Source organism: Plectropomus leopardus, chromosome 19 (assembly GCF_026936395.1).
Source record: "Plectropomus leopardus strain MGB_pleo_1.0 chromosome 19, ASM2693639v1, whole genome shotgun sequence".
Lineage (NCBI taxonomy): Eukaryota > Metazoa > Chordata > Actinopteri > Perciformes > Serranidae > Plectropomus > Plectropomus leopardus.
In genome coordinates, this window is record NC_142194.1 from 1,702,501 (window position 1) to 1,720,227 (window position 17,727).

General features: G+C 42.3%; 1 protein-coding gene across 3 annotated transcripts in view; it reads right to left on the bottom strand.

Moving 5' to 3' along the window:
* ccser2b (coiled-coil serine-rich protein 2b) overlaps nucleotides 1-17,727 on the bottom strand; it is a 59,998-nt gene that overhangs the window by 36,128 nt on the left and 6,143 nt on the right. For all 3 annotated transcript variants that reach the window (XM_042508652.2, XM_042508653.2, XM_042508654.2), the window contains exons 2-6: nucleotides 2,993-4,251; nucleotides 2,501-2,668; nucleotides 2,179-2,355; nucleotides 2,017-2,090; nucleotides 67-243 (exon numbers count right to left, since the gene is read on the bottom strand). In XM_042508652.2, the coding sequence (XP_042364586.2) occupies nucleotides 67-243; nucleotides 2,017-2,090; nucleotides 2,179-2,355; nucleotides 2,501-2,668; nucleotides 2,993-4,208 (1,812 nt within the window). In that variant the 5' untranslated portion in view covers nucleotides 4,209-4,251. The remainder of the gene's footprint in view (nucleotides 1-66; nucleotides 244-2,016; nucleotides 2,091-2,178; nucleotides 2,356-2,500; nucleotides 2,669-2,992; nucleotides 4,252-17,727) is intronic.

The window sequence follows — 17,727 nt, forward strand, 5'->3', positions numbered from 1 at the left end:
TAATATGAGATAACTCACACACACACACACACACACACACACACACACACACACACGCACACTTACGATGCTGTTGAGGTCGGAGTCGAAGCTCCCGATGTGATGGGTGGTGTTGCCGTTGGCGGTGTTAATGGAGGCGGTCGTGGCGGCGCCCCCCAGTGGCTCCAGGCCCTCCTCGTCCCACATGTAGGTTCCTCCAGACCCACAGCTGTCCGAGGGGGACAGGTCCAGGGACGAACCGCCCTGCGAGAGGACAGAGAGGACAACGCTTTGACTTTTTAAGCCTTCTGACTACAATCATGTAGATACAAAAGGAAGCATCTGCAGTTAAGATAATTTCAGTCTCACTTTACTTAAAATGTTATTAGAAGTAGAAAATCCAGAGGTGACTTTTATTGAGTTTTTGTTTAAAACAATTATTTTTGTCAGTTTTCACTGATTAAATTACCCCGGCCTCCTAACTTCTCCACTTCAGTTCTATTTAATTCTATGAATTTTGGCACTTTTGATAACTCAGTGAGCTGCTGAGAAAGGACCCAAAACTTTTTAACATTTCACTTTTCAATTATTTCTGCAAGTATGTTTATAATATTTTTCAGGTTTTAATCATCTGAAAGAAAGTGTTTAATTCTGACTGAGCTTTAACTGGAGGTTTGACAGCAGGGCAAGAGTGTATTTTATTGTGTATTTAAGTGTATTCTATTTTAGCATCTTCTTTTTTTACTTTGGTAAAGTGTCTGTGAGCATCCTGAAAAGTGGTCTATCAATAAAGTGTATATTGTTAAGTCATGATAACAATTGGATAAAACTGGAAAAATCCTCATATTAAGCTCAAGTTAGAGGTAAAACTGTTTGTCTTCTGTATTTTCACTGAGCTGTACCCAGCTCCAAATATAAAGAAGTGAGACTTGATGAGATTTTACTGCATCATTAATGATATCAATTCTTACTTTTACCTATCAAAAAAATTAAACGTAGAAAATATACCGACAACAGAGGTGACTGACATACAGTTTGTAGCGCTAACAGTATTAATATCTCAGAGCTGTTAACTGTTAATGAAGGAAATATTTGTCTTTTCTTATGTTTTATTTTCAGTTAAAATGAGTCTCATTTCAGAGACGTGGTTATGACTGTTTGATGACTGTTTCAGGAGCAGCGGGTAAAATGTTTCTCTGTAAAGCAGCTTACAGGTTTAAACAGGCTCAAAGTATTCATTAAGAGGATCAATTAAAATCTGTTAATGGGAGTTTAGAAACTGCTGAAACAGCGTGTGAACAAAGTGTGTGAAGTGTCAGTCTGTAACTGTCGGACGCTGGGTGGAGTTCACACTGTGACCTGCTGCACCTTTAATCTGTGAGTCACAAATCATGACAGTATTTAGGATTACATCATTTTACCGACATTACATTATGTCACAGCGAGCTGACTGCACAGACCGAGGTCCTTTCTAAATGCATGAGGACATTTCATGAAACATTTTTTTCCCCTTTCCATTTAACTGAAACCTGGATCATCATAAGTTTTTTTTGTTTTTTTTCTCAGACGCGTTACACAAACTATTTGATCCTTCGAAACCCGAGCAAACTGATTTGATTGATTTTCTTTCAAAAACAGGCAACAACCAACTTGGCAAGACAAATCGCAAGAAATTAGTAAATGTGAAAGAAAATTACCTAAAAATGAGAATTAAAAGAAAATAAGGAAAAACGGTCCAGAAAACTAAACTAAAAAAAATTTACATTTATAATTATGTTACAGAAAAAAAGTTCTTTGACTTCTTCAGGGTTTTCATGAATACAATAAAATAAAATAAAGTAAAATAAAATAAAATAAAATAAAATAAAATAAAATAAAATAAAATAAAATAAAATAAAATAAAATAAAATAAAATAACATAAAATACCAGAGAGTGATTTTGTGACTCTGATGCTAAAATCATATTAGTCATGAAACGGGGAAGCTTAGAAATATAACTGGTTGTCTCCGATCAAACACTTTATTGATCGACGCTACCTGCTCGTGGAACTCCTGCTGACTGGACCTCCTCCGATGGGGGAGTTGGGTCAGATGATGCTCCGCTTGCTCACCTGGACAAAAAAAAACAACCAAAATTTACTTTACCAAATGTTTTAAGACTTTTTCCTGACCTGCACATCCATCCCATAATAAACTCACCGCTGAGCCCCATGCCGGTCCAGTCCATACCGTCGTCCAGGAAACAGAGTCCCGCCGCCTTGGTGACGCCGTTAACGGCCACTTTGACCTCATCAAACCTGGCGCAGGATTGGTCGAGCCCTGAGTCTTCTTCGTCGTTTTTGGAGGAGAGAAGCAGGATGCCCACTCCTCCGTTTCCTGCGGACACAAAACCAGATGCTGCTGGTTTCCAAATTTCACGCAAAGAAATTTATTACACACAAAATTTTTTTCTGCCGGAAAAGCACCAAACTTACACTCACGTCTAAAAAAGGAGAAAAAAAACAACGTTGTTTCTTCTTACCGAGGTTGTCAAAGTCGTCCATGTACTCCTGACTGGTGTCATTTCTATCCAGAGACGAGGTGGAGGACAGGGACATGTCCTCCAGCGTCTCCCCGACAATCGACACCTCTCCCTGGGAGGCGGGCTCCACCGACAGCTCCTCCGTCTCTGGAGCCTCCGGAGAACTTTCTGATAGTTTAGAGAGAATTTCAGAAAATTATGAAGAAAAAAAACTATGGAAAAACGTCCAAATGTCCATAATTATTAAAAATATGTTTTACAATTAAGTTGCAGAAAAAAATATACTGTATGTTTTCTTCTTTACATGTTTTTGATTGAAATCCAGCCAATTAGCTCAGGTTTCGAAGGGTTAAATGTCATCGGTTGTTTGAGATATTTGAGGTGAGCAATCAGAAATCAGAAACTGGGGAAATAAATGCAATAACATAGAAAACAGGCGGGATGAGATGAATAGAGACGAGAACGTGGGAACAGTGAGTGAAAATCTCGTACCGGGGCTGTTTTCTGTGGTCGACGGCGTCTCCACTGAGTTCCTCCGCGCCGTCAGACCTCGGTTCACTTCCTGTTCTCCTGCGAGCTCATTGGCTGGGGTCACCCTGAGGGGGCGGGCCTGTTTGATGAGTGACGGGCGCGACAGCTTGTAGCTGATGCCGCTGGGCTTGGAGGCGGAGCCAAGGCTGGGTAGGAGGGGCTTCTTTAAGGCGGAGGGCGGGAGGAGGGAAGGAACTCCTGACCTCCCTGGAACAGCTGAACTCTGACCTTTGACCCCTCCTCCTCTGGCTCCGCCCTCCAGAGTCGGGCTGGAGGCGGGAGTTTTTCTGGGCGGAGCCTGAGCGGAGGACGCTCCTCGCCCGGCAGCTCTGTTGTTGGAGTAGGAGCGGGTGACGGTGCGGGGCTGGGAGGAGGAGGTGAGGGTGGGGGAGGGCTGGCGTCGGACCTGCGTGAGGCTGCGTGAGCGGTAACGATCGCTCTCGCTCAGCTGGCTGGACGGGGCGGAGCCGAGGCTGTCGCTGGAGTGCGAGCGGCTCGCCGGCGGCTTCTTTTGGAGGGGTGAACCAGAGCGAGAACCGGGACCTGAACCGGGTCTGGAGCCACCAGAACGGGTGTAGCTCTGAGGCAGCCTCAGAGAACTGCTCCGTGGTTTGGACCCAGAGAAACCGTTCTGCTTGACGCCGAAGCCAAATCCAGTATGGCTCGGTTTGGATCCGCTCTGAGAGACAGGAAGTGTCCTGGGGCTCGACTGTGGAGACGGCGACGATAACGATGTGGCGGGAAAACCACGCCCCTTTCCTGAGGACGTGGTTGTCTTCTTGGTGTCACGTTGCGACACCACCAGTGATCCCAGTTGGCGCTGGGAGTTAGTCTGATGGACGTTGTTACCGTGGTGATTCTGACCACCTTTTCCTCCGTCCTCCAGCGACTCGTTCTCTTTCCTCCATTTCATGGAAAACGAGGTCGGCACTCTGATGAATCCGTTCTGTTTATCAGAAGCGGGGGGCGCCGCCAAACCGCCGTTGACGCCTGCCGGGCCGGGGTGGTGATAGAAACCGTTGGTGAGGCGGGTGTTGGCGAAGGCGCCGCCACCGGCAGCGAGACTCGTCTGAGCGCCATGGGAAAGTGCAGCTGATTTGGTCCTCGAGCCGAACTTGGGGAGCCTAGAGACCATGGTGGGCATGGCGGGAGGGTCGACAAGAGGAGGGGCTGACATCAGACCCCGCCCACTTCACCATGGAGACACTGAGCACGAGCAGCTGGAGGGACAGGACACAGCGGAGAGAAAGGTTAGCGCCGTCTTTTCAGGTTATTACATTAACGCTGAGACTGAACACCAACAGTGAATGACCGCGACCTTTGACCCCTCAGGCTGCACTGCATTAAAAACCAACACGACTTTAAAGAGGAAACACAGTTCATCAAGTTCAGACTTCAACATGACAAATCAAACATCTTTTTTTTTTTAAAGATAATATCGTGGCGATTTTTTTCCCCTTTATTTATTTATTTTTTGCAATTTTCATGAAAATATTTTTAAAATTTTTGGTGATTTTAACCATTTTGGGGATCTTTTTTATTTAATTTTCTTTAGGAGACTATTCAAGAATTTTGAGTGAAATTCAGTTTAGTTTGTAGTTTTATGAAATTAGAGATGTGACTGTTTACTTTGCAAAAAAGAACACCATAAACTACATTTGGGAACATATTTTCTTCATGAATTTACAGACTCAATGACATCTATGTGCATCTCGCTTCATGTTTAGGCTGGATTTTGTCGATTTTAGACAGAAAATTCCCCTGCAGACTTCCATGAAGAACACGCGTGTTGATCTGCAACACGCCTGCATGTGAAATAATTTACAGTCAGTGAGTCTGTGGAAAAATCCTGAGAGACGCAGCAGCTCCGACACAAACTGTCAGAGATTAACAGCTGAAACACGTGGCACCAACGCTGGTCTGCAGCTCCAACACTGCAGGCTGAGTTCAGACATGTAACACATTAACCACCTCTCACACACACACGCACACACACACGCACACACACACACACACACACACCACACCCCAATAAAAACAATCAGCTGCTCAGAAAACGACAGATAGTAATCACGCAAATGATGCTCTGCAAGACACACCCGCCACATCCTGTCTGTGTGCAACACACACACACACACACACACACACACACACACACACACACACACACACACACACACACACACACACACACACACACACACACACACACACACACACACACACACACACAGGTGAGGCAGGGTACAGACCCTGAGGCACCACAGAAACAAGGCCGGCCTGTTTCAGGGCTGCGAGTGTTTGATACTAAAAAGAAAACATTTTGTGGGAGTTTCTCTTTTAACAGAAACATGTGACGCTTCAGTGAAAACTTTACATGTTAAACATCACAGACTCCTAAATATACGATCGATAACACAGCAATGAATTATTGTTTTCATTTCTGATCTACAAATTATTTTTTGCAGATTAATAAATTTGTGTTTAAAATAATACAAAGAAGCAAGATACCCAAGAAGCGATGCCACAGACAAAGCTACTAAAAGATAAAAAGATACTAAAACATATCAGAAAGATGGGGGAAGATAATGTAAAATAGAAATAAAAATGATTTTAAAAAATATCTAACAGTCAAAGTAAATACAATCAGAAAAAATAAAGCAGGAAAATGCATAATAATAATAACAATAACAATAGTAAGGAGGATCAAGACAGAATAAAAATAAAAATAAAAAGATGAAATCACATTTAAAAGAAAGACAGATGGTAATGTAAAATAGAGATAAAAATTATTTTAAAAATACCAATAAGAGTAAATACAAAGGAAGGAAGAATAAAAGCAATAAACACAAAATGGAAAATAAATAATAAAAATAAAAATAAAAATAAAAAGACAATGTAATATTAAAATATGAAAAAAAATTCAGGTAGATTTAAACAAGAAATCAGACGCAAAAACATATTAGAAATAAGATGGATGATAATGCAAAATAGAAGTAAAAATATGTTTTTTAAAAACACACCAGCAAAAGTAAATACAATAAGAAGAATAAAAGCAATAAACACAAAATAATAATAATAATAGCTCGTACCGATCGATTGTTTGAAGAGCAGGAAGAATTTCAGTCAACAAGCTTTTCTTTGGTTGATTACAGCAATTTCTTTTTTCATTAATAATTTAAATAAAAATAAACAAATCAATTCCCCGTAGACTTTTTTTTTTTCATTTCTTGAAAAGCTCACAAACATTTCCTTCCTCCTCATGAGACCAAATATTAATAATAAAAATCTCTCCCTGCAGTCGGAGCACATGGTGCTGATGCTGAAAGCCTCCTCAGTCGTTTGTCCGCCCCAGGCCACCGTACCATAAACCAAACCGAACATCACAAGCTTCTCTGGACGCTTAAATTAACCCCGCTGACGTGTTTTTCTCCGACAGAAGAAAGCGAGGTGTGATCGCCGACACAACTTGTGATTTCAGTGTGAGAGGAACAGAAAGGTTAAAACATCAGCGCTGATTTTTAAAATGATCATCTGCACGTCCTGAAGCCTCCAGAGATTAAAAACCTCCTGCATCAGATGCTGATTACTGTCAGAGTTATTAGATAACAGAAACGTTTTTTACCCATGTGTTTCAGTCAGACAGAGAATACTGTCCTCAGTTACGAAATAAAACCCCGCAGCAGAATTCCTCGTCTCTAATAAGAGCGTTAAATTCGTTTGCGTTATAACATCGGCTCTATTTTACACCTGTCCCTCAAAGTTAAATAAATTTGCTGAGCAGGCAGAAAATTCGGCAATCCAAACGCATTGTGATGTAAACGCTTTGAGTATCTTCAGATGCTTTATATTTCTAAAATCTGTTCAGCCTGAGCTAACAGGTGATGAAAATAAAAAACAACTAATATTGAGATATTTTTATTTTTTTAAATTTATTTCTCTCTTGTGTTACTCATTGCTTTCTTTGCCATGTTTTTGGAGAAATTTAAGCCAATTTGCTCAAGTTTTTAACAAACAGAAGTGCTGGAGACGCCCTAAATGGACTTTAAACCATGAGCAAAAGATGATTTAATTTGGGTCCAGTGACTTTAAAGAGGACAAACTAATCGAGTGTTTCCCATAAAAGATGCTGCATTGAGCTGACTCACTGCTTCCCCTCTGCTGTGTCACAGTCACACAACGAGAAGCCGAGGACTCATCACAACCCCAGAAATCCTCCACCGCAAACGACCTGCAGAAATAGTTAGACCTCGTCTGTAGATCAGCACAGACGGATCAGTCGGTGTTGGTTTAAAATACGGATCGACAGATTATTGGCCTGATTATCTGCATCTATTCCTGCTGTTGTCAGTCGTCGTTGTGGTTATTGTTCAAAAATGTTAGATTATCTGAATGTTGCAAATAAACAAATAAAACATCCATCTACAATTTCTTTCATTTCATAAACTCCAGAACAGAAAGCAGGATGTGCACCAGTGACAGTGACTCAGAGAGTCAAAGACACGTTACATAAGACTCAGAATATGAAATGTTGGAGGGGAAAGGTCACTTTAACGTGGCGTCTGCTCATTTCGAAATCATGAGCTGCAGGACGAGGTCACTGAGGTCAGCGTGTGAGCACAGACGGGGAAAGTTCAGTACGATACTGTAACTCATAACATGCACTAAATATAAAAAAAGATGTACAAACAGTTTATAACGAAGCACTGCAGCGATTTAAAGCTTCCTAACTACTGAGGGAAAACTGCACTGTAGAGCAGCAATAAATTATTATAAATTATTATTATTATTCTGTATTTTTCTCTTAAAGCTTTAAAACCGGAGCAGATTGGCAACTAATAAGAACAATATCATGCAGTAGATAACATACAAGGTTTACTTTTCATCACCGTCTTTGGCTTTAACAGTGATTTAAATGAAATACATTACTGCTTTAAACCACCTGAGTCTGTCTCCTGACGCTCGGTGAGCTCAGAGCGGCTCCGGTGTTTGCTTTCGTGTCCTGACCCGAACAGCTGCGTTTTTGACTGAACCCATCAGTGAAGGATCCCATGATGAGCTCCCTCAGACTGACTGCACTCAGCTGCACTCTGCTTACAGCTCACTTTCACTTCATGGAGTCCACAGCTGAGCAGCCACCAAGCTGCAGAGCTGCAGAGCTACAGAGCTACAGAGCTACAGAGCTACAGAGTTACAGAGTTACAGAGCTGCAGAGTTACAGGGCTACAGAGTTACAGAGTTACAGAGCCGCAGAGTTACAGACTTACAGAGCCGCAGAGTTACAGAGCTGCAGAGCTGCAGAGCTACAGAGTTACAGAGCCGCAGAGTAACAGAGCTGCAGAGTTACAGAGTTACAGAGCCGCAGAGTTACAGAGCTGCAGAGCTGCAGAGCTGCAGAGCTACAGAGCTACAGAGCTACAGAGTTACAGAGCTGCAGAGCTGCAGAGCTACAGAGTTACAGAGCTGCAGAGTTACAGAGCTGCAGAGTTACAGAGTTACAGAGCCGCAGAGTTACAGAGCTGCAGAGTTACAGAGCTGCAGAGTTACAGAGCTGCAGAGCTACAGAGTTACAGAGCTGCAGAGCTACAGAGCTGCAGAGCTACAGAGTTACAGAGCTGCAGAGCTGCAGAGTTACAGAGCTGCAGAGTTACAGAGCTGCAGAGCTGCAGAGTCAGAAACATCACGTCGTCAGTTATGAGCAGAAATAAGTGCAGACGAGTTTTTCTCTCGTGTCTCGGTGTTGGAGGTGATTTATCAGCTGTGGGTTGTCCTTGAAGCCTGATGTGACTGACAGACTGACAGACTGAGTGGGAGATACGGAGGAGTTTCATTTCAGGCAGCAGATAAATTTAACTCTTTAACTTCAGCAGAGACTTAAAGAGAAAACTCCTTTCTGTAAAACTTGTAACCAGCTCCAGAGCGGGGAAATACCACGCTCTCCGAAAAGACAAACATCTCTGGTGCAGGGTTTCTCTCAGGAACCAGGCTCAAGGCTCAAGGCTCAAGGCTCAAGGCTCAAGGCTCAAGGTTCAGCTTGACTGTCATTACACAACACAGGATTGCACAGCGAAGTGCAGCTCTTTCTGCCTGCGTGCTACACACAGAAAGCGTATTTATAATAATCCAAAAATAAAAACAGCCGAAAACAGAGTAAACTAATGAAATACAGTGTTTCCTACAGAATCAGAATCTGTGGTCATTTTCGTGCAGAGATGGCGCTATAGAGCCGCTACAAAGTCCCCTCTATACACTGCCTTTGCTTTTTCAGGTGTTGTTTACACGGCAGCGGTTCTTGCGTGAAAAGTTAAACTCGTTGCGGTTTGGTCTTTCCTTCACACGACAACAGCGTTTCCTGGCCTGAAAAGCTAACTTGTGTCACTGTGTAAACCGTGTAAACTGGCAACGCGCAGATCGGCAGACCCTGAGAAAACGCTGGCATCACGGCCACATGGGCTTCTCCTATGGTGTGTCATTACAGAGTTACACCGCCACCTACTGGCCCGGCATACAGACTACAGCGTTCAGGTTTTGTAATCTGCTGCGCGTTTCGTTTTGCGGTTCTTAGCATCTATTCGCTGCCCCTACAGACGAGTTTTATTCGTACGTTCAGTTATTTACAAATGCTGAAACCTGAACTTTAATTCAGATTCAATCAACAACACGATCCTTAAAATTCACGGAGCGTCTCTTCGTTTTCCTCCTCCTCCTCCTCCTCTTTTTTATCCCTGACCTCCTCCTCCGTCCTTTGACCCCAGTCTTCTTCCTCCCAACCTCCATTAGCCTGATATTATTCTTTCATCTTCCTCCTCCTCCTCCTCTGTACTTCCATTCAGACACACTCGGGGTTATCAATGTCCTCATGCTCCATTTCTCCGCTCACTGAGCTGAGAACAATCGAGAGCCGCCAGCCAGAAAAGGTCGACTGCATCCGTCTGCGGCCACGAATTTCACTCTGCAGCATACAGTTTATTTTGTGCTTTTTAAATACAGATTTTAATGGATTTAATTTCTTCTAATAAACAAGTATATAGTATTAGTTAACCCTTAACACCAACATTAGCTGATGGATAGATAGATAGATAGATAGATAGATAGATAGATAGATAGATAGATAGATAGATAGATAGATAGATAGATTAAAAAAATCAAGCCAATTTGTTCAGGTTTTAAAGGGTTAATGCAGGGAGCATTGTGTATGGGTACATCTATACTATGTCCAGAAAAGACATCTATATGACGTCCAGAAAAGACATCTATACTATGTCCAGAAAAGACATCTATATGACGTCCAGAAAAGACATCTATACTATGTCCAGAAAAGACATCTATATGACGTCCATTGCGGTCTCTCCGTCTCCTGATGGCCGCTTGTCTCTCCAGGTAAAACCTCTCAGGTGGGTCTGTGAGGTCCCGTGAGGTCACGTGAGGTCCCGTGAGGTCACGTGAGGTCCCGTGAGGTCACGTGAGGTCCTGTGAGGTCCCATGAGGTCCCGTGAGGTCCCGTGAGGTCCTGTGAGGTGGAGTTTCATTCACGCTCTCAGAGTGAAAAAAGGCGTCACAGATGGAGCCGCGACACCACAGATGGTCGAGGCCGACCCCGCAGAGCGAGTTTAAACTGGACACCATTAATCTGTCTCACGCCGAGGACGGAGCGTGGAGTTACAAACACACTCGTCCTCCTCACCTCTGAGGATCAACGACGAGGACGAGGCTCTGCAGCGGCAGGATCGTCTTCCGTTATCGCTCAGTGATAAATGAATCAATAGTAACCTGATCTGCTGCTCTCAGGCCGAATCACGAAAACAAACCCGGAGAGGACGCCGGAAACATCCGACAGCTTTCATCTGCTTTCATTACTCCATCCTGGAATATCTGTGATGTAACGGCTGCATTTTATCATTTTATCACATTTTGTACAACAGCTGAAAAAAATACGTCTTCGTGTTTTTCATCCTCAGTTATTTTCATTGAATAATCTGTCAATAAAATAATCTTTTAAGAAAATTTTAAATTATCATCACATTAAATTTGTGACATTTATTTGTTTCTGTATGTGTGTGTATATATATATATATATATATATATATATACATATCCTTTTTTTCTCCTACACTTATATTATTATTGTATCGTGTTCTCTGTATTTCTTGGATTTTATTGGATTAAACTGTTTTTGCTCTTTCTTGTCATTTATCTTTTCTTGTATTTTTCTGTAAAATGGTATTTATAATTTAGGGTTTTTTTCTGTTTTTGTTTGTTGTTTTCAAGTTGAGCTTCGTCCTGTTTGAGCCTCGTCCGTCTGTATGAGCCTCTGACTTTTTAACCTCTGCTGACACATTATTTGTTTTCTTTTTAATTCATCTGGATTTTATGCAGTTTTTAATTGTGTGCAACTAAAGTAAACTAAACTAAAACAAACCAAACCTAAAATGTGTTGTGTTACACAATGTCTATAAAAGACTTAAAATGTCATAAAATGTCCCGTTTTGTCTGACCAACTGTCCAAAACGCAAAAATATTCAGTGATTTTAATTGAGGAAATCCTCATATTAGAGGATGAAATCAAAATATGAATAAAGATAAAGGAGATATTATAACTTATAGATGATCAGATGAAGTGAATTGTTGTGGTGAGTTTAAAGGTCAAATGTTACGTAACTCCCCGTGTGACGACTTGTTTATTGCGGAGACGTCGATACGTTAATCTGAACTCTTCGGAGTGACTCTGGTGGCACCGAATATCTCAACATGAGTCCTTAAAAACCTAAAAAAACACCCCAAAAACTGCTGTTTCCTCCTCTGAATGAAGCTCAGCTGCCCTCTATCACTCCTCCTTCACTCCTCCATCACTCCTCTATCACTCCTCCTTCACTCCTCCATCACTCCTCCTTCACTCCTCCATCACTCCTCTATCACTCCTCCTTCACTCCTCCTTCACTCCTCCATCACTCCTCTATCACTCCTCTATCACTCCTCCTTCACTCCTCCATCACTCCTCTATCACTCCTCCTTCACTCCTCCTTCACTCCTCCTTCACTCCTCTATCACTCCTCCTTCACTCCTCCATCACTCCTCCATCACTCCTCCTTCACTCCTCCATCACTCCTCCATCACTCCTCCATCACTCCTCCTTCACTCCTCCATCACTCCTCTATCACTCCTCCATCACTCCTCCTTCACTCCTCCATCACTCCTCCTTCACTCCTCCATCACTCCTCCTTCCCTCCTCCATCACTCCTCTATCACTCCTCTATCACTCCTCCATCACTCCTCTATCACTCTCCTTCACTCCTCTATCACTCCTCCATCACTCCTCTATCACTCTCTTTCACTCCTCTATCACTCCTCCATCCCTCCTCTATCACTCTCCTTCACTCCTCTATCACTCCTCCATCACTCCTCTATCACTCCTCTATCACTCCTCCATCACTCCTCCATCACTCCTCCTCTCTTCCCGTCTTTGTTTTCCTCCTCTGAGCCTTTCGTGGCTTCATGAGCGTCATTAGAGGACGGAGATATTTTCGGCAGAGGGCAGAGTAACGTGACCTCCTCCTCCTCCTCTTTTCTCTCCTGCCTGCCTTCATCCCCGAGCTTTTGTTTCATTTCCTCGCTCCTCCTGCCATCTTTGAAAAAACTGCAGTCCAGAAACTTAATTTATATTTATGTTAGTGCCCCGTAGAAATTGTTGTCCAGCAGCTGCAGCACAAAGTGGAAAAAAGGGAAAATAAATGAAATAGAAATAAAAAAAGGTAATTGAAAGAATGCAAAGAAAACTACAGTCAACAGTAAAATATATTTATTTTTTTAAAAGTCACATGTTTACCTTGAAAAAAGATTAAATGCACTTGATATATCATTACTGTTTTTTATATTCTAAAGTATTGAGTCTGTCAGCCTCAAAAATCTATTATTGATTGGACTTTAAATACATTAAGATTTTGATTTTCATGTGATTTACCATATTTTTTTATTATTGTTATTATTACTCTTATTATTTATGTGTTTTCCAGTGTTGTCAACACAGTTTTTAATAATAATAATAATTATTATTATTATTATTATTACTACTACTATTGTTGTTGTTTTTATAGTTTTATCAATATTATTTATCTATATGTTTATTTTTAGCATCTGTGTTTTCCTGTATTATTTTCATAATTTTTGCTATTATAAAAATATACACATTTTACCGTTATTTATTTTTAAATGTACTTGATTAATACATTTTGATTGGACTGAATAAACAAAGTACTAATTAATCAACAGGCAAACATTTGGGGTCTTTCCTCTGAGTCTGCTCTACATTTAACCATCATGAAATAAAAGTCTGTCTCTCTCCGTCAGGACGACTCCTCGTCAAAATAGCAAAGCCACATTTAGCCGCCGGTGTGTTTTTATTATTCATGGCTGCTGGTTGGTTGTGGGTGTGTTTGCTGGGCGTCGGACAGACTGAGACTGCGTCATCAGGCAGAGGAGGATATCTGATCTACGAAGCACGAGCGCCGGCTTTCCTCCCGGCCTGACGTCCAGACGACTAACCTAAATATCCAGTCAGACAGAAAAGGAAACAGCCGACTCTCCTGGATTATTAGAAACTCTTTACAGGCTGGCGGTCGGCAGGAAACCCCAGACAGAAGCTGCTAGCTGTAATCGATGAAATCTGAATTTATTAGATTTTTTTCTTGTACTTGATTCACTGAATTAGCCAAAACAAACATGCACTTTTCAAAACCAAGCTTTACAAATTATTATAAATTAATATCATGTACTACTTTCATTGAGTTTTTTGTTTTTTTAACCAACATCAGTCCTAATTAAAAATATGAAATATTCATTAATATTCAGAATTTTAACCCTTTAAATGCCAGGTTTTTGTCATGATGCCACTATGTTTTTAGGTGAAAAAAAAATTATTTCAATATCCTTCATGCTAAGCAGATGTTGCTTTTCTGCTGACAGTCTGGGATATGTCAGTGTGTGAGTGTAGCTGCTGACAGTCTGGGATATGTCAGTGTGTGAGTGTAGCTGCTGACAGTCTGGGATATGTCAGTGTGTGAGTGTAGCTGCTGACAGTCTGGGATATGTCAGTGTGTGAGTGTAGCTGCTGACAGTCTGGGATATGTCAGTGTGTGAGTGTAGCTGCTGACGGTCTGGGATATGTCAGTGTGTGAGTGTAGCTGCTGACGGTCTGGGATATGTCAGTGTGTGAGTGTAGCTGCTGACGGTCTGGGATATGTCAGTGTGTGAGTGTAGCTGCTGACGGTCTGGGATATGTCAGTGTGTGAGTGTAGCTGCTGACAGTCTGGGATATGTCAGTGTGTGAGTGTAGCTGCTGACAGTCTGGGATATGTCAGTGATCAGCAGCTACATTGACTGTGACAGGTCACCTAGTGGAAATAGCATGTATTTCCTCCATATGCCAAATATGGTCAAAATGACCTCATCAGGTGGAAAATAGTCAAAATGACAAATTCAGAGTCAAAAGCCCAGAATGACACCCAGAAATAATACAAGTCCTGTTTTTCTGCTCTGATGGCTGTGGGATCAAAAATGTCAGTTTGAATGGGTTTCAATGGAGCATTTTTGGACCTGAACAGTCTGAATGTAACTATTTAGTTTCCACAGTGTATTTTAGACTGATTGTAGGAGCTGAGCTGCAAATTCACTGATTACACTCAGATACACAATCTGGACTACATTTAGGACACACGCATCAACACACACACAGTTATCACAAAGTGAATGAAAAGCGTGTAACATGCAAAGAACAGTCCTTAAGGGTTAACTTACTCTGGTTTAACAGAAGCTTTACACTCTAAAACACACACACACACACACACACACACACACACACACACACACACACACACACAGAGCCCAGCTTCAGGCCAGATATGACACACACAGCATGAATGCCCTGCCTTGTTGGGCATAAAACCAACAAACACACACCCTCCTCTCTCTCTCTCACACACACACACACTCACACACACACACACACACACACACACACACACACACACAGTATGGTTGAATGAACGATGCCTGAACGAGCCTCGCCCACAGACAGACGGACAGACAGTCTGATCTGAGGAGTCACCGATTCACCTCCACCTGAAATCTGCTGACACCAAACGTACTGAACGTTTTTGAGGGTGTTTTTTTGTTTTTAACGTCCCTGCAGATGTCAGGTGTCGGCTGCACATCAGGTTTGGGTGTCAGTTCCACCGAAACAACATATGATTCACGCTATCATGAGAAACCTGATGAACGCCGCCAATCTTTTCCAAATGACTCGTGTATTCCACCGAAAAGTCAACGCGTTTGAACGAGCGGCTCTTGCATGAAGTCCATGGTCACATTTAACTCTTTGATGCCTGAGTAAATTGATTTGATTTCTCTCAAAAACATGATGAGATGGCGATGAGCAACTTCACAAGACACAGCCCAAAATTTAGCAAGAAATTAGTAAAAAGTTACAAGAAAATTACCAGAAAAAGGTGCTAAAAAATGAAAAAAATGGGTTTTTTTCTGTAACATAATTAAAAAATAGTTTTCTGGACAACTTATTTAAGACATTAAATAATTATTTAAATTTTTAGAATAGTGCATAGGGGAAAAAGAAAATTCATAATATCTTACATCCTGTATCTTAGGAATTTTATGACTTTTGGAGTTTTTATCAAAAATAATTTAATGCCAATTAAAAGCTTATTTTCTAGATAGCTGAATTTAATGCTCTTTAAGACTTTTCAGGGATACAGAAACATGCAGCGTGTTCATGTGGCCCTCATGAGCTCAGGAGCTGAAGGCTGCACATGTTTCCTGGGAGCCGTTTAAAGCCCTTTCGTTCTGGTCCCCTCCCCCCCTCCGCTCCTCTGGTTTCATAGCAACTTGGCACAGACAACATCCCTGTTGTACTGGGAGCTGTGGACCTCCACTCACTCCACCACCATCATTAATCTGCCACAAAGCAGCTCTTTCTCTCCGCTGCTCGCCGCGAATCTCCTGACAGGCGGACTCCCTCCTGCTAATCCACCACACTTCATCCAAACAGGCCGAGAAAATACCCACACAACGGCCCGAATACGGCCCGAATCCTGACGCAGCCGAGAGGACTCTTAGTAGGCCCGTCACAGACTGGTTTTCAGCGCCGAGAGTCCCTGAGACCCACAGATCGTCCCACAGATCGTCCCACAGATCGTCCCACAGATCGTCCCACAGATCGTCCCACGGGAAAATTAACTGGGTCCCACGGCTGCACAAGACGGCAGAAATGCCATCACAGAATTCAACAACAACAAAACTGTTTATTGGACACAAATCAGGGCCAAACGTCAATAAAGGTAACGCAAAGTTACGTTAGGGATGTTAGTCCAAAGGGATGATGATTCACTACGGCAGCGATACTCAACCTATGGCCCGCAGGCAAAATCTGGCTCCCGATAAGGTGCCAGATGGCCTCCCAAACCATTTCTAATTTACAATGAAAATAAAGTGATTCACACTGGGAATTGATTTTGTACTTTCCGTGTCCATAAGGTGTCAGAGTGCATAAAACAGCATCAAAATAGACTTCTCTCACCAGTAAACGGCCAAAAAATACAAACAAGAGCGGCTCCGATGATTTCATCAGAGGAGGAAACTGTGCAGACAGTCAGAGACCAGAGATGGAAAGATTCACCAAACATTTCCTGCCACCGAAACCCATCAGAGACACACAGAGACACAGAGACAGAGAGACAGACAGAGACAGAGAGAGAGAGACACAGAGACAGAGAGACAGAGAGAGACAGAGAGAGAGACACACAGAGACAGAGAGACAGAGAGACAGAGACAGAGAGAGAGAGACACAGAGACAGAGAGACAGAGAGAGAGAGAGACACACAGAGACACAGAGACAGAGAGACAGAGAGAGACAGAGAGAGAGACACACAGAGACAGAGAGAGAGAGACACAGAGACACAGAGACACAGAGACACAGAGACAGAGAGACAGAGAGACAGAGAGAGACAGAGAGAGAGAGACACAGAGACAGAGAGACAGAGAGAGAGAGACACAGAGACAGAGAGACAGAGAGAGACAGAGAGAGAGAGACACAGAGACAGAGAGAGACAGAGAGAGAGAGACACAGAGACACAGAGACAGAGACAGAGACAGAGAGAGAGAGACAGAGACATAGAGACACAGAGACAGAGAGAGAGAGACAGAGACATAGAGACACAGAGACAGAGAGACAGAGACAGAGACACAGAGACAGAGAGGGGGGGGGCTTCAGTTATTTATCAGATTAAACACTCACAGAGACGACAGAAGAAGGGAGTCGACTAAACGAAAACTACAGCTGTGAAACACGGCTGACTTGTTTCAGGTCACCTCTTGTCTGCACATTAACCCTTTGAACCCAGAGTAAATTGGCATGATTTCTTTCAAAAACATGGAAAAGAAAGCAATGAATGTAAGAAATGTCCCACAAAATCCCAGAGTTGTCCTAAAATCATAGAAATTTCCTGAAAATCTAGAAACGTCCTAAATTCCTGGAAATTTCCTAAAATCCTAGAAAAGTCCTCTAACTCTGAGAAATGTCCTAAAATCTCTGACGTCCTAAAATCCAACAAATGTCCTAAAATCCTAGAAAAGTCCTTAAAATCCAGGAAATGTCTTAAAATCTGAGAAATGTCCTAAAATCAAACAAA